General features: G+C 37.1%; 1 protein-coding gene and 6 long non-coding RNA genes across 7 annotated transcripts; 1 reads left to right on the plus strand and 6 right to left on the minus strand.

The window, feature by feature from the left end:
* Positions 1–136: 136 nt before the first annotated feature.
* On the minus strand, positions 137–1042 carry LOC135947157 (uncharacterized). The gene is made up of 5 exons (XR_010575597.1): positions 892–1042; positions 806–830; positions 691–749; positions 524–629; positions 137–464 (listed from the first exon to the last, which is right to left on the minus strand). It is a non-coding gene; the product is annotated as an uncharacterized LOC135947157 (long non-coding RNA).
* Positions 1043–1343: 301 nt separating this feature from the next.
* On the minus strand, positions 1344–1725 carry LOC135947471 (uncharacterized). Its single transcript, XR_010575629.1, has 3 exons — positions 1701–1725; positions 1579–1649; positions 1344–1521 (listed from the first exon to the last, which is right to left on the minus strand). It is a non-coding gene; the product is annotated as an uncharacterized LOC135947471 (long non-coding RNA).
* A 543-nt stretch (positions 1726–2268) lies between these two features.
* Positions 2269–2606, minus strand: LOC135944965 (uncharacterized). Its single transcript, XR_010575383.1, has 3 exons — positions 2537–2606; positions 2424–2482; positions 2269–2377 (listed from the first exon to the last, which is right to left on the minus strand). It is a non-coding gene; the product is annotated as an uncharacterized LOC135944965 (long non-coding RNA).
* Positions 2607–2627: 21 nt separating this feature from the next.
* Positions 2628–3128, minus strand: LOC135944966 (uncharacterized). Its single transcript, XR_010575384.1, has 3 exons — positions 3039–3128; positions 2849–2984; positions 2628–2785 (listed from the first exon to the last, which is right to left on the minus strand). It is a non-coding gene; the product is annotated as an uncharacterized LOC135944966 (long non-coding RNA).
* Positions 3129–4256: 1128 nt separating this feature from the next.
* Positions 4257–5049, minus strand: LOC135947175 (uncharacterized). The gene is made up of 5 exons (XR_010575598.1): positions 4987–5049; positions 4901–4925; positions 4777–4835; positions 4610–4715; positions 4257–4555 (listed from the first exon to the last, which is right to left on the minus strand). It is a non-coding gene; the product is annotated as an uncharacterized LOC135947175 (long non-coding RNA).
* Positions 5050–6351: 1302 nt separating this feature from the next.
* LOC135945246 (uncharacterized) lies at positions 6352–6851 on the minus strand. Its single transcript, XR_010575417.1, has 4 exons — positions 6716–6851; positions 6633–6666; positions 6508–6569; positions 6352–6460 (listed from the first exon to the last, which is right to left on the minus strand). It is a non-coding gene; the product is annotated as an uncharacterized LOC135945246 (long non-coding RNA).
* A 907-nt stretch (positions 6852–7758) lies between these two features.
* On the plus strand, positions 7759–12485 carry LOC135946612 (uncharacterized). Its single transcript, XM_065494903.1, has 11 exons — positions 7759–7888; positions 7954–8376; positions 8434–8544; positions 8890–9017; positions 9072–9171; positions 9221–9349; positions 9538–9739; positions 9787–9979; positions 10547–10878; positions 11184–11521; positions 11942–12485. Exons 2-11 carry the CDS (start codon positions 7968–7970, stop codon positions 12439–12441), a joined length of 2442 nt encoding a protein of 813 aa, XP_065350975.1. The 5' UTR covers positions 7759–7888; positions 7954–7967; the 3' UTR covers positions 12442–12485.
* The last annotated feature ends 13214 nt before the right edge of the window (positions 12486–25699 follow it).

Below are 25699 nucleotides of genomic sequence, written 5' to 3' on the forward strand. Positions count from 1 at the left end.
CGAAGTACCTTTAATTTTTTATTGGCTGAATAGGCGAAAAGTATGCTATGTACGACGGGTTCCAACTGCAATCAGAGTATTAAGATATTGTAGTGGCTTTATTTATATTATATCAATGATTCAGTCAAATCCATCCTCCTTGATGAATGATTTAATTGCATAAAAGTAGTAGTTCATCTTAACTCTCCATTCTCTTAATATCAGAAGAGCTTTTCAAGGTGATTGACAGACGTAGTGCCATGGTGTCAATGCATTGCTATCTCCCAAACATGTGTCTGAACGCAAATTGAAATAACTAATCACTGTTTCTGGGGGAAAGGCATTGTCTGGATCGTTCACACACAGAGGTATTGAGTTCAAGTCAATAGGCTTGTCATTCGAACACCAAAAACTGCCATTTTTTGTCGTGTAGAATGTTGATATGAACATAATCCTTCGATTGATAAATTCCTTGAAGGTTAAATCTGCAATTGTGCATGCGTTTTAAATTAATGGTTTTACTTGATCGAAGATATTATTTTACTTCTGTATTGAATGCTTTCAATATTCAACAGTTCCTCCCTTGTGTCAATTGTAGCCATGTGCATTCCCATGGAGCAGCAGTGCGCAAAAGCATCCCAGTACATTTTCTAAGAGTTAGAAATCAATCTTAAAACCCGAAATTGATTTTCTTGACATGTGTTGGCCTACCGGAACGCTACTATAAAAATAGGTTCTGTTGAAATCTTGAAAAACGAATCCAGCTTTTACTGAAGGGGATACAGGGACTTGATTACTACACTTGAACAATCAAATTTTTACGCACAGTCAGGAATCATCTTGGTACTTGGCTAAAAATTGGGAAAGTTTGTTAAATGAGGATGTTAGTTTTTTACTCAATATAACTGTTACTTTTACGCATCGCTTGTTTTCTCTGCATTCAATTTTTAACTCAAACACTGGTGGATCCCTCTGCACTTTTAGGTAAGTGCTAAGAGTTAAAAACGTATCAAATTAGGTCGAATTCTAAAATACATAGTTTACTTGACTATATTGGTGGGTTCCTGGCTCTAAAAAGCAAAATTTGTAATAAATTAAAGAAAATAAGCTTAGAAAATAAGAAATCAAGACTATACCTCACAAATAAAGTATTGTTTAGCGGTGCATTGTATGTCCGAGAATCCAGCAGGTCGACCGTTCAAGATCAAAAATTTAATGCAAACTTCGTTACCGAAAATATCAACAGGTTCGTCCTCAATCCAACCATATTCTGCTCCAAGTACTCGCTTCTGTTTATCACACCAAACATAATTTTCATCACATTTCTCATCCTTTGCGTTCACAAAAACAGATGTTCGGTTAGTGTTGTATCCTGATTCCAAAAAATTACGGCTACGTATATTGTCATTTCTTTTGCTATGCCGCAATCCAACCTATCGATTGAAGAATTTGGACCATTTGTGAGCCATCCGTTGGTGATTTCCAAGTCCACAAATTCATTTGAATTTTGCAGCAATAAGAAAAAGCAGCGTCCATGGTCATCTGGATTATAATGAGAAATATTTTCAGGACCAAACTGCGTGTCATTAACATCCATACAATTAAATTGCTTGCAAAGTAAAGTATTCCATTTAAATTAAAAAATCTTCCTATATTATCTTCTATGGCCTCTAAAACACATTGAATTTAGCTCACATTTATAAATGAATAAATTAACCGACTTTTTTTAAGCACCAAAGATGATTGCTGTAATTAATTTGTGTTAAATGAATTAAAAGGGAAACATTTTTGGACTCACTTTTGTGCATACCGGACATGATTTAGGTATGCACTGCGTTATAAACCTCTCCTTGTTCATGAGTCTCCTCATTTGAGATTTTGTCTTGCATTTTTCAAAGTAGCACAAATTGGGAACCTCACAAATGAACCTGTTGGTTGAATCGCAGTCTCCTTGTTTCCACGTATAATTTGTGATATTCTCGCTATTTTCCCTGAGTAATATGCACCAATGAAACGTAATTATATGCAAATATATGGCTTCAGTTACCCTTTGATTTCAATAAAAATGCATTTCTGGTTGTTTCCAGTTGCTGCGTTCAGACCAGAAAAATAATCTCGGTCAATCTGCTCGCCAGTGTCAGTCCAAAAGTAGCTGTTGTCGTTGACACTCATCCCTCCAGCCCAAACGCGGAAAGGGGAATTTGCTGTCATGATCATGATTCGATTTGAAGCGACTTTTAAATATATCATCAAATTTCAGAAATAAAACTGCAATTTTTGTAGGTTTACCAAGTGAGTCGACAAACAGCAGCAGCTGAGTTATTTTCAGTTTTGAATCGAGCGCAAGCAGAACGAGACCTTTTGATCTGCAGAATTTTTCTGCTTCAAACCATGAGTTCTGCAAAACAGTTTTTATTTGACGTTCTTTACTCTTAACTGCTTACTTTTCTGCTTCCTGGGAGAAGAATCCAAAAAGGTCCCATTAACTCCAAATCAACTAGAACTAGAATTAAGATCGAAGTTTAGATACATTTATAATTAACTTATATCTCCTCACTTCTATTCTTGCACTCCATCGAAAGTCGTTTTTTCTTTAATTTGCATCAGTTAATTTAAAAACAAACATTTTGCATTCTTAATACCCGTATATTACAATTTATTGCCTCTTTTCGGAAGTCTGCATCGAAAACTGGCAGGTCATTTTTCGGGATTTCAGGTCGTAGCCTATTAAAAAGACATTTGGCAACACATTGCTTGTAGCTTGGTTGATTCGGTGAATTCGTCAAAAGATTTTCACAGCTTTGCCCTGTTTTAAATTTCATTTCTCCATAAATTTTAAACAGGATGGCCAAAAATTTCAAATAAATACCTTGAGTTGCTCCTTCTGAAGCGGCATTCTTTTTGCACTGTCCTATTCCCGCGTTGCTGCGCAGCTTTGTTAAAAATAATTTAAGCTTCGAAATAGCTGTTTTGAGTTTTCTATTGTCTTTTTGAGCATCCAGAGCCTAAAACATTACATTGAAACGAAAACTCTATAGCAGTTTTTAATAGATATCTACTCTAAAATTATTTGCTGTTAAGAGGAAGATAACAAGTAGAGCTCTGCATTTCATCCTGACTCCTTCTCCACTAGGTTTCATTAAAAAATTATATTGAATTTTTAAAAAGCGTGACGGATGCGTTGCTAGTGGAACGAGTGACCAGTATTATTTCCTGTCAGAAAAATATTGACACACGCAACTCCCAGCTATCTGCGCGAGTTTTCCCCAGTTTGTTTAAAATGAAAATATAGCTTGAAAATAATCAAGCAATTTTTAAACACTTTATCTTATGAATTATTTTGCTCAGCAAATTTTTTAACGCAGTATAATTCTTAACTAAACATTTCCAAAAATATAGTTTCTCTTAAAGAGAGCAAGCAGCTTCCATGAAATATGTATAAACCGAAACTTAACTGGAATAATACATTATTGATCTTATCAACGAGTAGAAACACAATGTTCGTTTTACTTTGTAACAATTTTGGAAATGATCAGCTATAAGGGGAAAATTTTAAACTTTGGAAATCAAGTAGGCCCCGATTATGAATGGTTTTCCTGATGAATTTCAAGGTAAAAGAAGTAAAAGAAATTCTGCTTTAGATGTTTTTTTAATAGAGCAAATTCAGGGAAGGATTTTTCATTCCTGTCCCAACTGATAAAAAACACACATTTTCCTCGATTGTCCCATAATTAAATGAAAAAATATTTTAATTTTCCTGCTCTAAAAAATTCCAGTTTTTCCTGTTTATAAAATATTTTCTATATTGCCTTGAAAATTAAAACACCAATTTGGCGGGTTTTGACGGGGCTGAGCAATCAGACGCCGCCAAAAATCACGCGGTTGAGACTTATTTATTACATATGAAGTAAATTATTAATTCCTGGCGAAATAAAACATGATTTTGAATAAGGTGGGCTGTGTTCACCACTTGATTGGTATTTTCAGCTAATTTTCTCAGACATGTTAACGGTTACCTGGAAAATTTGAGAGCGTTCCTAATTTTTAGAAAATATTTCAGGTTTACAGTTAAAGAATGTTTCAGAATGTTGAAGTATATAATATATATATCCAACTTAATTTTCTGAATAGCTGAATATGCGGTAAGTATGCTATGTAAAACGAGTTTCAACTGGAATCAGAGTATTAAGAAGTTATTGTAGTGACTTAATTTAGCAATAATTATTCAGTCAAATCCATCCTCCATGATGAATGATTAAATAGTATAAAATGGTATTATTGTAGTTCGTCTTAACTCTCCATTCTCTTAATATCAGAAGAGCTTTTCACGGTGATTGACAGACGTAGTGCCATGGTGTCAATGCATTGCTATCTCCAATACATGTGTCATAACGCAAACTGAAAAAGCTCATCACAGTTTCTGGAGGAAAGGCATTGTCTGGCTCGTTCAAACACAGAGGTATTGAGTTCAAGTCAATAGGCTTGTCATTCGAACACCAAAAACTGCCATTTTTTGTGGTGTAGAATGTTGATATGAACATAATCCTATGATTGATAAATTCCTTGAAAGTTATATCTGCAAATGTGCATTAAATTAGTGTTTTTACTCTTTGAAGATAAAATGTTTTACTTCTGTAATGAATGCTTTCAATATTCAACAGTTCCTCCCTTGTGTCAATTGTAACCATGTGCATCCCCATGGAGCAGCAGTGCTCAAAAGCATCCCAGTACATTTTCTAAAAGTTGCAAATCACTCTTAAATATCGAATTTAATTATTCAGCCTGTTGTGGGCCTACCGGAAAGCTGCTAAAAAAATAAGTTCTGTTGAAATCTTGAAAAACGAATCCAGCTTTTACTGAAGGCGATACATGGAATTGATTACTATAGAGTTAAACAACCAAAATCTTTATTATTTATTACAGTCAGGAATCATTTTTTTACTAGGCTGAAAATTTGGAAAATAGAAGTGTTGAATAAGGATTAATTTTAGACTGTAAAACTGATACCTTAACACATCGCTTATTTTCTCTGCATTCGATTTTCATCTGAAACACTGGAGGTATCCGTTGTATTTTCTTGTAAGTGCTATATAAAAATTAAACTCGTATTTAATTAGGTCTAGTAACCAATTTAAAGATTACTTGGCAATATCGGTTGGTTCCTGGCTCTAAACCAAAAGTAAAATTTAGAAATGGACGGTCTAATAAGCGTCATAAACTACCTCACAAATGAAGTATTGCTTATCAGAACATTGTGTATCCAAGAACCCAACAGGTTGACCGTCCAAGATTGAAAATTTGACGCAAACCTCATTTCCCGATATATCAACAGGTTCGTCCTCCATCCAACCATATTCCGCTCCTAGTATTCGTTTTTTTGTATCACACCAGACGAAGTTTTCATCGCACTTCTCATCCCTTGCGTTCACAAGGATGTATGTCCGGTTAGGATAAGATCCTGGTTATTCAATAAAATTACATACGGCCGAATCGCCATTTCTTTATGTTCAACCTAGCAAAGGAAGCATTGCCGCAATAACTTTCCCATCTGCTGGTGAGTTCAAAGACCACAAATCCATTTGAATTTTACAGCAATATGAAAAAGCAGCATCGTTGGCCATCTGATTAAAAAAAATTATATAATTTCTGGACCAAAACGGCGAAATAATATGGAAATTCATACAATTATGTCGCTGACAAAATAGAGTGTTCCATTTAAATTAAAAAATCTTCCAATATTGTCTGTTATGGCCTCTAAAACACATCTAATTTAGCTTATATTGTATTTGAACAGATAAACCAACTTTTTTTATCCACCAAGGATGATTTCTTGTCGATAATTGTCGATTAATTGGATTAAAAGATAAATATTTTCTAACTAACTTTTGTGCAAACCGGACAGGATTTAGGTACGCACTGCGCCATAAACCTCTCCTTGCTCATGAGTGTCCTCATTTGAGATTTTGTCTTGCATTTTTCAAAGAAGCACAACTTGGGAACTTCACAGAGGAAACTGTTGGTTGAATCGCAGTTTCCTTTCATCCACGTATAATTTGTGCTATTCTCGCTGTTTTCCCTGAGTAATTTGCACCAATGAAACGTAATTATATGCAAATATATGGCTTCAGATACCCTATGATTTCAATAAAAATGCATTTCTGGTTGTTTCCAGTTGCTGCATTCAGACCAGAAAAATAATCTCGGTCAATCTGCTCGCCAGTGTCAATCCAAAAGTAGCTGCTGTCGTTGACACTCATCCCTCCTGCCCAAACGCGGAAAGGGGAATTTGCCGTCATGATCATGATTCGATTTGAAGCGACTTTTACATATATAAAACTTCAGAAATGAAAACTTTGCAAATTGTGTATATACCAAGTAAGTTCACATACAGCAGCAGCTGAGTCATTTTCAGTTTGGAATCGAACGCAGGTAGAACAAGACCTTTTGATCTGCAGAATTTTTCTGCTGCAAACCATGAATACTGCAAAACACAGTTTTTATTTGAAATTATTTACTCTAACTGCATACTTTTCTGCTTCCTGCTGGAAGATGAATCCAAAATGGTCCCATCGACTCCAAATTAACAAAAACTATTGAATTCAGATTAAATTTAAGATGAAATACTGAATAATTAACTTATTTCTCGTCCTTACTTCTATTCTTGCACTCCTTCGAAAGTCGTTTTTTCTTTATTTCCCATTAGTAAATTTATAAATCAAAAATTGTTCATTCTCACCCGTAAATTACAATTTATTGGCTCCTTTCGGAAGTCTGCATCGAAAACAGGCAGATAATTTTTCGGGATTTCAGGACGTTTTGTATGAAAAAGACATTTGGCAACACACTGCTTGTAGCTTGGTTGATTCGGTGAATTTGTCAAAACATTTTCACAGCTTTGCCCTGTTTTTATAATTTCATTCCTCCGTCTATTAACTAAAAAAATTAGAGTAAACACCTTGAGGTGGTCCTTCTGAAGCGAGATTCCCTTTACACTCTCCTATTCCCGCGTTGCTTCGCAATTTTTTCAGCAACAAATGAAGCTTCGAAATAGCTGTTTTGAGCCTTCTGTTGTCTTTGCGAGCATCCAGAGCCTTACAAATTTATTCATTTACTATTTTTAAAATAACGAAAATAACAATTTTAAAATACATACGTAAAAATAAATTGCTGTTAAGAGAAAAATAGCAATTAGAGCGCTGCGTTTCATTCTGCAACCTTCCTCCACCAGGTTTCATTCCATCTATATATGCTCTTGGTTTTTTTGTGTTTTTCAAAACAATGTGACGCACATCGCTAGTGGAACGAGTGGAAGTAGTAGGATGTTGTGCAGTTCAGTGTGATTTCCTGTTGGAAAACATTTCACTCACACTCAACTCAAATTTATCTGCTCAAAGTTTTACCCCTTTTTGGTTTCGAACACAAATATAATGAAGGCATAGAAGCACTCAAGTTTGTCACGATAAATCAAATGCAGCTTACTCGGTGTGTAGCGAGCTTAATTTCATTTGATAAAATATAAGTATGGGAAAAATCGGAAAAATCTATCAATGTTTTGTGAATATTTTAACCAAAAATTATTTGAAATAGTCGAAATATTAAAAGAGGTGTCAAGAATTAGAGCTCTGAACTCTGCAAATAAGGAAAATCCAAAAAATCCTTATTGTCTTGCCCTGTTCTGGACTTTGTACTAAAAAATAAAGAATTTCCCCTCGCGCCTTTGCTCTCGAAGCTCTCGAGTCTCCTGACGTCACACTGGAATAAATGTAAACAAACCCTGCCCACTTTTGCACCGCGCTCCTCGCACACGCAGTGGTTGCTTGTTTTCGCTTTTCTTGCTGCTGTTGTTGTTGAGAAAATGAATTCAATTCCGGAAGACATGCTTGGCGTTTGACATTTAATGTTCATAAAAGTACTATTCTTCATTTCAAGTGGTTTTAGGATGACTTACATTCATTTATGTTTGTGTTATTACAGGAATTATTAAGACAATGTTCTGGCCCTCGCAGTTTGTCGAAACATGCCACTACAACTCTGAATACGAGTCTGATTATAATCCACCATCAGAAGATGACTTAAATCATTCTCAGGCGAGCAATGCTCAGGCCACCAAGAAAGTTAAAGTTTCTGAAGAGTCAGAGGAAACTGGTCCACCTCGGAACAGATTAGTCGCTAATGCACCAATTTTCAACTTGGCTGAATACATTTCGTCCAAAACATTTGATGAAGACCCTCACCACGCCTATGGCAAACTCAATCGCAGCACAACTGAACCTGAAGGGGACTTTTTCGAGGAAGGAGCATCTGTCGAGGATTACATGAACCGATTCGGAGTTTTCCCATTCAAGTCGGATTTTCCTGTTCCAATTCTTGCTCCAACTGCTGCCACTCCGCTGACAGGTAATTCATACATACATACTTGGTAAAATGTTTATGTAATTAATATCTGAATGTTAGTGTTGAGAGGCGGAGACCCCACTTTTGACCTTCTTGAAAAGAAGAAATATGCATACCATAGACTGAACCAGTACAAGCCTTTTGTCAGCATCAAATACGCCTATGAAAAGGGTAAGTGGTTTCAGGTAAAGTGGAGTCAAATTTTCTGAAAGTTAACGTTTTCCTATACCTTCCATGGAAATTTCTGAGAAAATCAGCTCCAAAGATTGCACCCTAAGCACACTGTGCATTTTGAAAATTATAATTATGTAATTCTCCAGAAGGGAAATTCAGCTCATCTTCTGAATTGATCGCGATGAAAGAAATCGAAATGAAGCTAAAAATCATTGATAGACCGTTTATTTTTTATTTTATTTATTTATTTATTTTTGAAATTTTGATTATTCTTAAATTTTACTGCTATTTGGTCCTAATTTTATTTAAATTGGTTTCAATCCACTTTGATATTGTTTATAGGAGCCAGAGCTACTTTGGATCTTTTGAGAAAAACAAAAAGCTGTCCTGAAAAAATGGTGCGGGTGCCAAAGGAAATGGTTTACCTTGCCGAGGCTGTGGAGTTGGATCCTGATCCGTCATTTTGTGCCGTGGGTTTTTAATTTAAGCAATAAGAATTCTTAATTAATGATTCTCAATTTCAGGAGTACAATTGGTATGTAACTGGAGGTGCCTTGTCGATCTCATCCATTGCAGGCAGAAATGTCTTGTTCTCACCTGGCTCAAGTGATCTCAGTAGTTTAGGTTTGTGAATTTTAGTTTAAATATATGTTGATTAAATTTTATGTTACAGCTGCCACACCTTTAAAGAGGAAGAAGTCGTTGCCAATTAGATTTTCCGTTCAAAAAGACCAGAAATGTGAATTCCGGTCCTTGGGAGGTCAGATTTATCAGATCAAGAGTTTAGAGTTTGGAGATGAAGGTGAGTGAGATGCAATACACAATTTTCCATCTGGTTTTCCATCGCTGTTTTTTTATTAGAAAACAGTAACAAATTCCACACACTGTTTAATTCAGTAGGCTTTTTCCTCATATTTAGAGAGTATTTCATGTAAAGGTAAAAAGGATTTTTTTAACAAATTTTCGGTAAAGTTTTTCTTCAAATTTCAGCATTCATTGTCACCAGACAGCAGAGGTGTTGCCAGTTCTTCAAATGTTCTCGCCAAAGTAGCCTGAAGATAGAAAGTGTGCACGAAAGCCCCGCCTTGTGCAACGACACCTTCACCAGCGTGGAGCTCAATCCGTGGAATTGTGCAGAATACATGACTTGCACAAACAGCAGGGTCCTCAATCTCTATGATGTGAATTCGGAGTAAAACCCAAACGAATTTTAGGAAAGATATTAACTTTCTATTGCAGGAGCGTGATGAACATCAAAACTCCGAAGAAACAGGAGCTTCCTGAAATGGCCATATACACTAATGACGCTGAGAACTGGGGCCAAATCATGCGTCTGTGGCAGTGGAACAAATCACATTTCAGCCTCAACTCGCAAGATGAAATTTTCTTCACAGACGAATCTTCAGCAGTTTTGATTGACCGTCGCACTGAGGTATTTTCTTCTTTAATGACTGTGAAGTTTACCTTGATCATATATCTGAGAGAAACTTGACTCTTACAATTTAATTTTATCATCTTTTGCTTGACATGAGGGTCTAAAATCATTATCAAACGAAAAAAAATTGATTTCGGAAAGCTTATTTTTTTTAAATCGTTTTAGAATCATAAAATAGGTTTATTCGGTCTATTGTTCTCTTTTCCTGAAATTAAAATAAAGGATATGAAGATATTATGGAGAATTGACAAAAAAGTGTCCATTTGGGGTCCGGAAAAAACTGCCTGTTCAACAATTGTTTTTTAGACTTATTAAAATTAAAAAATTAATTAAACAGTTGGGAATATGAAGAAAGTTTTCCTCAAGCAAACACCTTGGGTGGCAAATCATATCATTTGAATTTTAGCTTTACAGGAAAAGCGTGAAAAACTATTTAACTGCAAAATTAAAAAAACTTGCTTCACTAATGTCAATTTTCCACTTTTTTCCAAGCTCAAATTTCTTGATTTTTGCTCATTTTTTTATTCTATTGTAATAACTTTTAATAAAAAATAACATTTTCAGTCTAAACCGACAGTGGTTCTCGACATTCGAAACAACGTCAGCTTATTCAACGATTTGATGCCATGCGAAGCAATTACCCTGAGCTGCAGTAGTGTCGTTGACGCTCAAATGCTTTACGTGGCCACAACGCACAACCTATTCAGCGTGGATCTGAGAAAGCCAAACCAGCCAGCGCAGTGCTGGAGTCACTGCCTCTCTTCACCTCCAGTTTTCATTAGCCAGAGCTGCTATGCCGAAAATCGAGAGTTGCTGCTGCTCTGTTCGAGTTGTCAAAAGGAAATTGTCGGCATCACTAATGAGTGGAATTCAATTGGAGAAGAACCTATCAGCAGGTAATTTTTTTATGAAGTATCTAGAAAACCTTGGTAGATTGTCCCTATTTTCCCAGAATTTGAAAATTGACTCCTATTTACCAGTAAGTTATGCAACCCTCAAAAATAACAATAACAATATGGCTTGACTCATAGAAAAACGATGTTAGAAAAAATTTAAAACTGCTACAAGCATGATTTTCTCAAAACTGTTCTATTGGATTATTTTTTTTAAGTTCATAAGTTTAGCTAAAGTATGGCACATCATTCAATTTGTTTTGCTCGTAAAAAAAATGTAGAATTCATTAAAATTAACTTTATTCCAGGGTGCAGCCATTCCTTCTGCCCAGCGCAAATAACACCTTGTTGGAAGCCAACAAACTCGGGTGCTGCTTGAAGCCAAATTTGAAAAATAGACTGCAGTCGAGTCGCATCGGGATTTGCTGCACCGACTCAAAGAAGCCAACTGTGTTTTCGGTGAACGCGTGTGGAGATGTTTTCTTTCAAAGTCTGGACGGCATTCATGATGCTGCAAAGCCAAATATTGACTTAAAGAATGTCATGAGTTCCTGGAGCGATGCTGTGGAGAAGTTAGACTGGAAAGTCCCATCGAGCAAATCCAAGAGCCATGCTGTCGTCGATCCATCAGATCTTGCTCAAAAAGGTTTGTATTTCCTTACTAGTTTTATTATTATTATTTACCTGAAATTTAAGACTTATTCAGGATTTTCCTGGACCTGTACCAATAAAAGAGTTCTTCCAATAATGATCAGTTGAATATATCAGGCTTTGTTACATTTTTTACCTTTTTTTAGCTTAAAATTACGGCCAAACCTGTAGTTTTCGATGAGTTTAATTTTATTTAGTAAAATCTATATACATAGACATTTCACGATAATCCTTTTCAATTTTTTACAAAAAAAATATGAAGAATTTTGTAGAACACAATTTTCTATATTTTTGCAGCTGTATGCCAGAAATATGCATGGAATTTACCATTTTTACCCGATTTCTTTCTTTTTAAACGTTTTTATCGTACTATTTGAATCTTTTTTTCTAATTTCTGAATATTATTGATTTTTAGTGACGACTTGCAACGTAAGCCAACCTTATGCGTCTCAAGGAACGGAAGAGCCAGGAGTTAGGCCCGAGTTGCCGTTCATGCTGAAGCAGCTGGACCTTTTTGAGGGAGTGGAGAATCCACTAAATTCAAAAATTCTGGAGCAATGGGGAATTTACTCGCAGCAAGACTGGGAAACAAAGAAGGTTGAAGCCTTGGGCGGCGTGGTGGAGTCGACAGCTAAAATCGATTTGGTTTCTGATTGGCTGGCCGCTAATCCGTCACACACTTGTGAAACTCCAAGAAGAATGACTCAAGAATCTCAAGACGTTGACGAGTTTGACTCGCAAATATTTTCTCAAGATCTTGTGTCTGCCAGTCAGGAAGAATATCTGGTTGAGAGTAGCCAGTTACCTGAGGAAATTGGCCAGGAAGCAGCCACTGACAAAGATGTGTTAAAGATGAAACTCTTTTCTAAGTATTCGAATGTTGGGAAGAAGAGACGGAGATATGATGGATTTTAATTTTGTAGCAAAAGTGGAAATATACACCTTATTTTGATATTCTTCTAAAACTTTGTGATATTAATTAATTTACCTTTTACGTGGCATTAAATTTAAATAGATTTACTCAGAAATTTTAAATGGGAAATAGGGATCCTGTCTTTTACTTGTTTTTCCAGGAGTAGTTTTGGGCATTGTAGTATTTACGTGGTAAACAAAAATAAACCAGTATAATCGGACTGGACAGGATTTTTCTTCGTGTAAATTTAGTCGTTTCATACATTTAACCTTTGTGTTTAGCCCATTTAGATTTTCATTTGGAAAATAAAGTCTGCCATTCACCCCTTTTTTAAGGGATTTTTTGTATGTAATCCAATAGTTGCGTCAGTTATTTTTCGGGTTGCTTGGTGCGGTTGGGTTGAGAGCACGATTTGTTATTCTCTATATCAAGAGTATCCATTGTACCGATCAACCCTCCCCCAAGGGTAGAAAAGACAACTCGTGCGAAATCAACTTTAACGGCCAGTCTGGAGCAATCATTCAGCAGGTTTTCCAAACTCTAGCTCAAAGTCCACTCGGTGCGGCGTGCCCGGAATCGGGGATGAGCCCTGGATCATTTCATCAGCAAAAGCTGGCGCGTATCTCGAATCACAATCTGCTCCTTTTTTCCACCTCGATGCTGTTTGCTTCGTGCTTTTTAGAAAAGTGGATCTGTGATAAATTCTTTGCCTAAAAAATAGAACCGGGCTTACATTTCACCAGGTTGCCGTTTAAATGTCTGAGAAAGTCGACTCCAAAAGGTTTGCATGCTATAATCAGGTGGTGAGCTCCGTTTCCTTATTGAAAATCAGGTTTAATTTCCCCAAAAGGGAAATTTACTTCATGATTTGCGCACCATTTGAAAGATCACGACAAGAGATAGAGGAATTAATTGGAATCAAGCGAACAATCACTGACAAACCATTTACATTTTCAAGAAATCTAAAATTTAACTGTTATACTCGGTACTGATGAATGAATTGTTGCTAAATTCCACAAATGGACGATGTATCCTCTCCTGCTAAAAGCCCTAATAATTATATTATTCCGGCGTCAAAAGAAAATTTCTCTGTTGCACAAAGCAAATTGCAAAATTGACTCTGCAGAAAAGCTGTGATAATATTTTTAAACATCTCGAGAGTGAACCTAATTAGCGTGCCACTCTGTCACACTTTTATCGAATCAGCCTGCGAGTAATTGGCTGACAAATGCAATTAGCCAACAGCCAGCCATCCCTCGCCCGGCGGCCCGCCATGCCCGATTATTTCCCTCTGCTGGTCGGTATGGCGGGATGTATCTTGGAAACAGCGGGCGGGCGGGCGAGCAGCAGCAACCCGCACAACTTTGCGCACAACATTTGTTCGTGCCGCTTTTGCTTCTTTGGTTGGCTTTGCAACTCTACAACTCACTCGCCTGCCTCTCCGCGCTGCTGATAATCTCATTTACCGCGCGCACAACATGATCCGCCGGCACGCTATATGTGCAGACTGAGCAAAGAGCCAGTTCCAGGAAAGACCTGCACAGGACAGCCATGAAAACTCTTTTTTGTAACTTAAAAATATATTTTTATCTTCAATTACCATGGAAAAACCGTTTGGAAATTTATTCAAATTTTACCAGCCAGTTTTGCACTCCACAAAATTGAAATAGCCAAAAATACGCATTTCCATTGGATTTAAAAAAAATCTAGAATTCATTCTTTCTTATTGGAGGTGTGGAGTTACTTAGCGAACCATAAATATCAGGAACGTTTCCTCTGGTAAATTATCATCTTTTATCAAACACTATCGAATTGCAGCAAAAAAAACAGCAATCTTCCGACAATTTTTTTATAGCAAAAAATCTCGAAAATTCACGGCCCTAATAATTTATATATTTTCTCTGCAAAGAAATAAAACCCGTGCAGACCTCTTTTATGAGAAGCTGCGTATTGGTTTCCCCTGATCTTTCTTTGAAAGCGCGCACACGTTCCCGTTAATCTCTTCACTTTCTTAATATTATTTACTGCGCCTATTCTCGAGGGATGGACTCAGTTGGTTAACTATACTGACCCTGTCTAAATTGGTAATTTAGAAGCTTCTGATGGCCAAACTTCAACTAGATGAGACGCCCTTCCACGTTTAACGCAGGTTGCTATGCGTAAGAAATTGGCAAAATATAAATTCGTGCTGGGTTTTGAAACTATAGGACGAGCTGCTCTATTGAATAGTGTTGAAAGTTGCGGATTGTGGGGTGGTTTTAAATATTAGGGGAGCAAAAATCTTAATCGGGTGTTAATAGTGCTTAAAATTTTAATTTATTTTGCCAAGTCATCAGTGAAATAGCCGTTTGTTTATTTTCCACTTGAAATTCAACTTGAAACGATATATAACAGTCGATTTTCATGAGTTGATCATTGGAAAATTGGCTGAATTTGTTGAAAATTTTGCAATGTTAAATAACACGTCAACCGGATTCTCTGTGTACAGGTGCCACTAGAAGAGTGCATAACTCGTGGGAATTTTGAAACTGGGGGCTTGATTCCCTGGAAAATTAAAGGTGAAGGACAGTGCAGAGAAATCGTAAAATGTGACGTTTTTACTCAACACTAGTGGGAATTTTGAAATGGGGGTCCGGGAAATATTTAAAAAGAGGCGTGACACGTATCAATAAGTGCAAGTCGATAAATTTAACCTTTTTCTTGAGATTATTTCAATTATAATCCTGGTTGATTTTATCTGATTGTGCAGATAAAATCGATTTTCAAAATGCGTAAAAATGCCAAGGAACCGATTCAATCGAAAATTAGTTTCGCACAGCCCTAAAATAATTATTATTGGATTGATCACCAGTACTCTCACGGTACAGTTTCTCAAACCTAATATCCTCCAACAATTACGATACGTCAACTTTCTAGCCACAAAAGTCGGCTTTTAGAAATAAAATATGGCTATATTCTTCAGAGCGCATTGACTGCTAATTTGATGTGTGTGCGGTTTGAACGGGACGTCGTGCGCGCACACTCGCACACAGCAACGACGACGAGAGACACAATAATTGCGCTGTCGACGGCGCCAATCCTACATGGGAGATGACAAAAATGTTACCAAATGGACTCGATAAAGTTGTAATTGACGCGTAATTGAAGCAGTGAAGTCTTTCATGTGCAATTTGTACCTGAAAAAGCTCTTTCCCATAAAAAAAACCAACCGACTGACGCTGCCGTCGCTCAAAAGGGAATAAAAAATATTACAAGCGCAGCAGCAACACAAAATAAAAATACACGCCGGAGTGTGCGGCTCTTTTCGCTGTAATTTTTATTCCGACTTTGATGGCGGAAATTTAGTCGACATTTAAAACACTTTCCTAAATAATGGGCCAATCGTGAAATTCTTTAAAAATAATTTAATTTGAAAGCAATTACAAGATCTTTTCTATTTTGCAGAACTAGAACCGTATTTTTTAATGATTTGTGCTTTCTATATTTTAAAAATTGACATGGATTTCCTGCGAATATCGGCCATTTTTCAGCCCTGGTTGGCAGGCGCAGGCAAAAGAGAGGCGCTTTTCTCTTTGTATATGTCTATGTTGGTAGGTATATATTTTCACATCAGCAGGCACTGCAAAAAGGACGTTTTGACACAATTTGTGATGCGCTGCTCGAGTTAAAATCGAATTTCGCTCGTGCCGCCGCTTCATATTTGATCATATTTGGACACGCCAACATAGAGAGAGAGCCAACGTGCTTTTAGAGGGTGCGAAATAATAAATGGAGAGTACATACACAGCTATCCGTCCGAGAGCGAGTACTGCGCCGAGTGCGTGTGATATATATTATATAAAATACATATTTGATGGCGTCAACAGGAAGCAGGAATCAATTTTTGGCACTTTGAGCGGCGTAATCCAATCAGAGCGGGCAGACTCGAGATGAAAGCAGGCGTGTGCGTTAAAAGAGCAACCCTAATAACTAATAAATGCTTGTAAATTCCAAGGGAAGAGTTTTGTCTGCCAACTAACTCTTGTCAGATAATGACCAGAAGCAAAGAATGCAAAATACTAAATTTTCATTATGCTTGTTCTTTGAAATTAACAATTATTGAGTTTTAATTAAACAGTGCTGATGGATTTTAAGACTAAGCTATTTTCCTAATTTTAAAATTAAAATGTTTCAGAAAGCAAAAATACGGAAAATTATACTTTCCTACTTCTTAACTATTCTCTGTAAATTGGGATTGGACTCAATTTTTCCCAGTTAAATTTTTGAGAAAATGAGTTCTACAGTTTGCAAGACAATCAAGCGGCAAACACTGTCTATCCTGTTTAAAATCCATGATTTATTTACTACAGTAAATTTACCTCCTAATTTGCACATAGTTGACGAGAAAAATAAAAATCAAGCAATAAAACAATTGAAAAACCAAACTGAATTTGAATCAATCCACTTGAATGAATTTCATTTTTCTTAAATTTAACCCACTGGTATAGACGCTTTATGAGGAAAAAATTCAGCAAAGGGACATTATTCGGCAGCGGTCGAGATCCTTTATTCCGTTTTTATTTCTGAGCGTAGCAAAAGTTTCGAGCGTAATTTGACAGGCAAATGACGCGTCAGCCCATCTCCTGATGGCCACTCTCACGTACTGTTCGACTGTTTGAGTACGCAAATTTGCATCTGACGTTTCTAAAAAAATCACGTCTTTGCGCGCCTGTCACATCTGTCGAAACTTTGGCACCTAAATATGTCTTTAAATTGACAATCTGTTACACTGAAAATTTGCGAAAGCTCTAAATCCGCAAAATTGAAATCTGGTAAGCGTAAAAATAGTGCGAGTCTTATTTTCATTCACAGTAAGGTGTTCTGAAAAACTTACAATTTTGTCTAAATGAACGACAGCATAATGTATTAATTTTCTTTATTTTTCCATATTTCCTCAAATTAACCAGCAAATTTTAAAAAAGGGGTTTCATTTTTTCAAATTAATTTTGATTTCATTAAAAATGTAACAGTTTGTAAAATCAAAATGCTTTTTTTGTCTTTTATTGAAACGCAATACATTTTTGTCCCTTAAATTTGATTCACACGTGCTGGGATATTATGCAATACAGCAAGTAGTGAGTCGAAAAGCTTTCGTAATTATCCCAAATCCAAATGGACTCGTCATTACAATGCAAAAGAGTTGATTAGAGGCGCACATCAGCCCGCACTCGACCCAAAACATCAATGAGATTCTCACATTTCAAGTGCACGCAAAGCATGAGCTCAATAATCCGTGCTAACGGATTGTTTTTTTTAAATAATAATAAATATTGATTTTTTTTAATTAATAATAGCTTTCTTACAAAATGGAGGAATAAATATTTTAATTATTTATTTTTAACTGTGGATGGTTAGGTAAGGGATGAAATTGCTAAGGGACAACTTGAAAAATATCCCACGAGCCCTCAACCATAATAATCCACCTCAGAAGTTCCATTTTAATTTTATTTTCATTGCTAACGTGAAAGTGCCTGCCAAAGCTATGGTATAGGCAGCAAACGGAGCGTGGATGCACTGCGTGCTGCATAACCAAACTGTGACAACGTTTGAGTAACAAAGCAGGCAGGCGCTGATACACGTTAACTCACATTATCTCGCTCCGTGGAGTCTGTTGATGAATATTTAGACGAAATAAAACGCCCCAATTTGAATAATAAATATTTAATCGTGGATGCAAAACAGCACGTTTGTGCGAGCGCGGCGCGCGGGATTTAAATAATTTCTCTTCCTTATATTTGAGCTGAGTAATCGCGGCAGTGGTATTTTGTACACGGTTTGCTCGGGAGGAAAAATCTCTTGGGGGTTGCCGCAGTTGGATGGCGAACGAGAGCGAATTTTGCCGCAAGGTGCGGGGGGAGGAGCGGCGCGCGCGGGGGTGAAAGCGAGAGAGAGACAGTGTCGCCCGCCGCCTGGGAGATTTTCTCCGCTGCTGCTGCTGCTGCTCCGCCGTGTTGTGCGGTTCATTTGCATGCTTTATTTCTCGCTATCTTTATGATGTTTTGCCTGCAGCACAGCGAGAGAGAGAGAGAGAGAGAGAGAGAGAGAGAGAGAGAGAGAGAGAGAGAGAGAGAGAGAGAGAGAGAGAGAGAGAGAGAGAGAGAGAGAGAGAGAGAGAGAGAGAGACTGCCGCAGCCTCGTCAGCTTCGTGTTGGATTTTGATGCGAAAAAGATCGGCTCGGAACTGCTCGCGTGGAAATTCCCCTGCTCTTTTCTCTGCGAAATGATCAATATGCTTTTCTCTGCCATTTTTAGCGGAAATGATTTCATGCATTCAACTGAAAATGAGGGTGTTCGTCTTCGTACAAATATATATGCATATTTTGCAATTGTAGAACAAACTAAATCCGCTTCTTTTATGCGTTGATCCGCATTTTCACGGTAGAATATTAAAGCATTGCATTTTTTCGAAACATTTGCATTTGTACATATTGTTAAAGATACAGTTAATTTTGGGTTGCAAAACGAAAGTAAATAACAAATTTAAATTCCAGAGTATATAGCTATTTATTTCACAAATTGATGCGGTTTTCAACGTTTAGGATGTGCAAAACTAATGTTATTTTGCTAAGCAGAGAAAATCTTTTTAATCTGGTGTTTTTAGCAAACAGTTACCTATGAATAATAAATTAATTTTGAGGAGGACATTCAGAAAATAATTGGTTTTGTAACACTCAAAATTTTAAACTTTTGTCAATTATGCCATCAGTAATATATCTGAGTTTTTTTCTCATTCAATAATGGACAAATAATCCATTTCTACGGGTTAGCCGTAGGATAAACGACTGATTTTTTTGACAATTTTGCAATTTTTATGTCGAAAAACACGTTTACCATAATTCTGAGCGAATAGCGGCCACTAAAAGAGGGTGTAGCTCACGGGAATTTCGAAATGGGGGTGCGATTCTAAGGGACATTAGAAAAGAGGCGTGATAAGTATCGCAATGAGCGGGAAAGGGATAAATTTTAGCGTTTTTGTGACATTTTGATGTATAATCCTGATTTCTTCAGAATGCTTAAAAACTCATGGTCCGTGTTCATTTGATTGTTAGAACGTCTAAGTGGTCACAGGAAAATGTAAATAATACTTTTTAGTGAGACACTTATTTCAATAAATCATTTTAACATAATATGACCGGTTTTCTTTCTCAAGAATAAAAACTCAATCACACTCCTTGAGAAATGTTGATAAAACTTTTGGATTGGTTTGCGGTGTTGGCAGAAGTTGTGCTTGGTCGGCATTGATGATGGTACACACATTTCCATCCAGCCATGGCGTGTATCCACAGACGTACACACAACCAAACCGCTGGCTGGCTGCTGGGGCTGAAAGGAGCCTGCCTCTGGTTAGGATGCTGTGCTGACGCTCTTCCTCTCTATCGCTCGCTCACTCTCCTCGCCGCTTTCTCTGTATAAAAGTAACAACTCTCCCATTTTGAATAAAGTTGGTTGCAGAAACATCACGGGCATGCTTAGACTACAAATTCTCACACCATTAGAGACACGATTCTCGTCAGACCCTTCTGGTTGCGTCAAATTCACTTGCATCCTGCCCACTGTGGCAGAAATATTATAAAATCGAAAGAATTTAGCTTAAAGTCGAATAAATGTCAGTTTGATATATTAAAAATGTTTGGAATATTTTTATGCGTATTATGTCATTTTTTCTAATTGTGTTTAAGTTTTAAAGCATGAAAGGGTATTATGGGGACCGCCGTGCAAAGTATGCAACCTGCACAGCGGTCCTTTTATAGTATTAATATGGTTGCCACATACAAATACAACTTTCGAAACTTTGAAATAATTTAAACCATAACATTGGAATTATTACATTCTGGATATTCTAATAATTGCTTCAAACCAATCTGTTTGCTCATACCGTAAAAATTGACTAACATTCCACGTATAAAAATAGTAGAGGTCAAGAAACGATGTAACATGATTTCATAATAAGTGGATAATTCTATTCTCTAGCATGTTGCCATATTTAACCCCTAAAATGTATAGCCGGTGTCCTTAAGAAAAAAATCCTTTATACCAAACATGCATGCATTATGTGGGGCTCCATCCTCCATCAAATAAGGGTTTCTCTTTTAGGTGTTACGTTATGTCGACCTTAAAATTAAAGAGCACTTTAAGTTGCAAAATGCTCACAGTTATTCTGTGCTTTAAAAATGCTAGTGATAAGATAGTTTTTTGTTCATCCTGAAAATTTTAGTTTTACGTTTTGCGCAATTTTAACGCGTGGACCAAAATAGGTTGGGCAATATTTGCGAGACCAGGACGATATAAACAACACTCTACATCAAATGATTTTCAGGGAAAATATTTGATTGTTTTAACTGACATGGTGTCTCAGAACAAAATAATGTGATGTATAAGGACAGTTGATATATCGGTTTCTGAATGTTCAACATTTTATTTTTTTTGCCAAATGCCATGGCATGTGTTTATTTCCCAGTTAAAACGATAAATAATCAATTTTCACCGGATTCCATAAGAAAAGCGAATGGAAGATCGAGGATTTAATTTGCAAGAGTTGCAATGGCGGCTTGATTCCACGGGTTCCACGGCAAAATATAAATAAAATGTGATACTTTTGTCTGAAGGCACAAAAAGATCATAAATTTTGTATTATCTTTTAGTAATATCCAGACACATGCTTGAAAATCACCTTTATGGCTAAAAGAAAAAAATGCAGTTTATCAAAATGACGCCCCTTTGTATAACCCTTTTCATCTTTTTATGCCTTGAATCGCTCAATTTTCCACGGCGTCTCAGATGCGCGAGCTGCAAACGTTCCGCCTCATCCCTTTTGCCGTCGGCGTTATTTCCCTCTGGTAATCACAAAGTATGAAAAATGTTTGCAGCATTTTGCCAGCTCCTCCCATCAAGTAGAAATGCTCATGCCCGACCGACACTGGCAACATCCAAACAGAAACACGTCCCAAACGTGCTTTATTTGCAGCTATAGCTACGCGAAAAGGCGGCCGTCATCATCGATTTCTCAAAGCTCTAACACAAAATTTCACACTTGAGTCTCCTTATACAACACAAAAACTTTGAGATAGTATGCGATGGTAGATGAAACAGATTAAATTTATGTAATTATTGATATTTGTAGTTGATTTTTGAGTTTTCAAGCAAGAAACAATTTTTTTTATCAAAATTGTAAAAATGGGGTTGAAAGGGGGTGGAGGTAAGCACCCATAAATACTTTAGCTGCTTAGTGGAGATTGAGGCAAGCCGAACGGTGGGTAGTTTTTGCAGTTCTGATGGTTAGAAACCGAGATTTGGAGGTGCAAAGAACCCAAGAGCTCAAAATATGAAAATTTTCAAATTTTGTTATTTTTGCAACTCGAAATCTCAGGTTCTAACTGTCAGAATTGCAAAAATTGCACACCGTTGCATACTCGCCTCGACCTCCTCTGACCAGCAGATGGGTTTAGAGGGTGCTAACCCCCACCCCATTTAAGCCCCTTGCTACAATACTAAAAACAAAAACGCCCTACGAAGCATTCTCACACGCACTAAATATTTCAAACCATCCAAACCTCTCACTCTTAACTACCAATGCAGATACTTCTTTAATTAATTTTAAAATGTAAGGCGTATAAGAACAAAAAGTTCCAGCTCATTAATAGTTTACACTTCTTGCACGCGGGTTAATTGTCAATTTTGGCCTCCCTCTCATGAAATTTTGTCAAAACTGATTTTATAGACGATATTTTTTAATTTCCTGTGTATTTGTATTTGTTTTTATATTTAAATTTATTTATTTTATCACTATTTTTCCCTATCTCTGTAAATCACTCTATACACGATGAGTTCCGACAACAAACTGATTTAGCCTCCATCGACGCGGTCTTTATCAAACAAAGTGCGTTTGCCGCGGCTTCTTAATTATTAATTTGTATGTGCTCGTGTTCGAGTGGCTTGGCTACTGAAAAGCAAAATGCGTGATGGAGCATGCCTGCATCGATTGTGCTTTTTTCGAGTGAGAGATCATATTGTTGCCGTCGAGGCTTTCTGCTGAGTCAACGGGCAAATGAGAAGGCGCTCGCAAGCTTTTCGGCTAACCTAGCAATTAGTGAGTAATGCTCCTTATGCATCCATGGGAATTGAAGCAAAGCAACGAATCCCGCGTGTCGCTTTTGCTGCCGTTCTCGGCGCGCGCATCAGGCCCAATAAAGTGCGCATTCCTCTCGTCCGAAACCTATTATTAATCGGCCAGCACCTTTTAGTCGTCATTAACGCTCGATGAATCAAAGAACCAAGCCGCAGTGGTATCGAAAAGTTGGAGTTCTGATAAGAATTCGGCAATTAGCCAATTTTAAACCGTCTCAAACTGCCAAAACCAATTTAATCTTCTAAAAAATTTTATTAATCGGCTAATTTGTGATTAACCTAATATTTTGGATGCTCTATAGGTTATTATTATACTGACTTTTTAAGTATTCTGGACCAATATATCAAATTTAGAAGGACAAGTAGTGTGGAATGTCTAATAAGCCTGACATTTTTATCTTTCCACACTGCAATAAAGACGCGTGCCAAAGACTAGATCTCTTCAAAGTCTATTCAAGAAAGGAGAAAGGAGAAAGTTGTTCCTGAAACTAAATAAAACATCATTTAATTCTGTAGGAACGTGTTTTAAATCATGTTCAACCAGTTTTATGAAAAATTCCACTACGCTGTTTTCAAACAAATCATTTTCACTTTATACGAGCTCATTTTCCTCATGCCCTAGTTCTAAGATGTGAGTTATGTTTACCTGGAAGAGACAATTTCCTGGCACTTCAAAGGTGTGCGACGCGTTATAAAGTTTTATGAACGGATTCCCTTTTTTAACAAAAGGGAACAGCGAACACCACTTTCATAATGGGTGCGCAAAACTGCCTCCAAACAAAAAGGATTTTCGGGGATGCGTTTCTCTTGCCCCCCACATGTTCTTTTGTTAAAATTTTCTGAATGAAGTTAAGGAGTCGCACATTGTCTGGTGTGACCTTGGTACTTGCGGGCTATACTAAACGCGTGATGCATTGTACCTGGTATGCAAACAAATAGATTGTCGATTTCCCTCTTTACCGGTGTACAAACAGGAATTCAATATAGTGTATTCTCTAAGATAACAAAGAGAAGGCAACAAAATTTACGATGGCCACTAATCGCATACGAAAATATCGCTAGTTGGTTTTTGGCGTTTTTTTGGTATTCCCAATACATAATTTAAGATGGATTTTATCTAAGCTCTGTCTTTTTCGGGCGTGAAATGAATACATGAAATATTTGTTTTCAATCTTGAAAGGAATTCTTTGCAGGATCAATGTAAAAATGGACAAAGAGCTCGTGGTGTGAATTTTGATCAGGACTATTTTTAGTCTGCATGTTGATTTTTAAATATGTGAGTCGTTCAAACCATTTTTTCATGTGCTTCAGAATAGCAAAAATTGTAATAGTTTTTTGCTCCTTTTTGAGAAAGTCAAAGTTGAAAACCCCGTTTTTTTTTAAATCGAGATCTTTGGAACCATGGCGATTTTTGATCAGATTTCGAGCGAATTTGACCCAAATTTAATTGAAAATGACTAATTATGACTTTTATAAATCATGCTCCAGAGTTTAGACCCAACCCCTTGTCCTTGGGGGTGACATTTTTGGATTAAATTAACTTTTGCGGTTATATATGGGGCGTTCTTGGTGTACGTCAATTCATATATTTTTCGCCACGAAAAATTCAAATATAAATCCATTTTCATCGTATATCACTCTATTGGATCATTAAACTAAAATTTCATTCCGCGTTTCGTGCGCTCTAAAGGATCCTTTAGATTATTTTCATATTTTTTTGCTCTTTCAGCATTCTTAGATTGTTTATTATTGGTATACATTTATTCGTGTTAATTTGACGATTGGAAGCTAAGGAAAAAACAGCCGATTGTCTAAATTTCCCAGCCTTACTCGTGAGTAAAAGCAGCAAATAAATAAGGCCGGCCGGAGCAGACATATGGACGTGCGGTGCGTGCGGCTTGAGCGGTCGTTCAGTTGGTCCGGCGTTATTATATTTGTTTGATCGGTATCAGTAATGCATTGAGAAACAGTGGTGAATAAATTTTTGTACACAGCGCGCAGGTCGGCCCAAGCACACAATATATAATAAGGCGGCACGACGGCTAATGAGAGAGCAGGCGCGGCTATTAAAATGTTCGTCTAATGGCCTCACGCGGGCTCTCTCAAGCGAGTAGCCAAATAGCGAAAGCACCACAGCCAAACACTATTATTTACACTTTTATTCGTGCCGCTCACTCGCCGGCCGGCCGCGGCTCTCTTTGCCGCCCGCCATCTAAGAATATTAACAAAAACAAGCTGCTGCCGGTTCTGCGGCCATTGTTTCTGCCGAGTCACGCCGCGGGTTTCAATTATATTCCGCCTGCGTTCATTGTATCCCAAAGTGCTGCTGCAGCTCCTGCGATGAAATGTAGCTCCTCTATTGTGTGCTCTCGCTCTGCTCTCTCCGCACTGCACGTATTGCAAAATTTATTAGCAACTTATACATATTGCGTTCTGATCTTGCGGTTCTCAGCGTTTTTTGTCCCATGATTTCCGAGAATTCATTCAAGCAAGTAAGGCACTCTCTTTCACAACGGTCTTGAAAAGGCGCACTCGGATTATAAAATTTTATAATTTGTTAACAAAAAAAAAATATCTTAAATACCTGAACGGATTTAGTTAAAAGTCAAATCACTATATTCTTACAAGGAACCCCTTTTAGGTTTCAATTTTTTCAACACAACCCTCTGGCACGTTGATTCTGTATATTCCAATCCATCCCCTAAGGGTCGAAAAAGGTGTGGTAACCAGTTTTTCCGATAAAAAGATTTCCACGACACATATAAAGCAGATAGAAGCGTGGCTTTGGCGCGTGCAACGTTTGAACCATTTTTCGGCACTGCGCATGCGTCATTCTTCGCAATCCGCCATTCAATCAGAAAAGGGACGCAAGCGCAGTGCCAAATAAATCATTCAATTATAATGATATTTACAGAAATACAATTTAATCTAAATAGAGCAAAAACTTTATTTCTCAAACAATTTTGATATTTTTGGTCATTTTCTTATTCAAAGTTCTGTTATCAGGGTAGGGGTAACACCCCATGGAGATAGGATATTCTCTCCCATAACCAAATCTCTCTCGCTTGCATAGCTTTTCAACCCTGCAACTATATA

Source organism: Cloeon dipterum, chromosome X, assembly GCF_949628265.1.
Source record: "Cloeon dipterum chromosome X, ieCloDipt1.1, whole genome shotgun sequence".
In the NCBI taxonomy this organism is placed as follows: domain Eukaryota; kingdom Metazoa; phylum Arthropoda; class Insecta; order Ephemeroptera; family Baetidae; genus Cloeon; species Cloeon dipterum.

Bases quoted from the DNA above. Each gene is read 5' to 3' on its own strand.
- LOC135946612 (XM_065494903.1), top strand. From the start codon at position 7,968: ATGTTCTGGCCCTCGCAGTTTGTCGAAACATGCCACTACAACTCTGAA. The intron at 9,740-9,786 runs GTAAAACCCAAA...TTTCTATTGCAG, and splicing joins CTCTATGATGTGAATTCGGA to GAGCGTGATGAACATCAAAA. The intron at 9,980-10,546 runs GTATTTTCTTCT...TAACATTTTCAG, and splicing joins TGATTGACCGTCGCACTGAG to TCTAAACCGACAGTGGTTCT.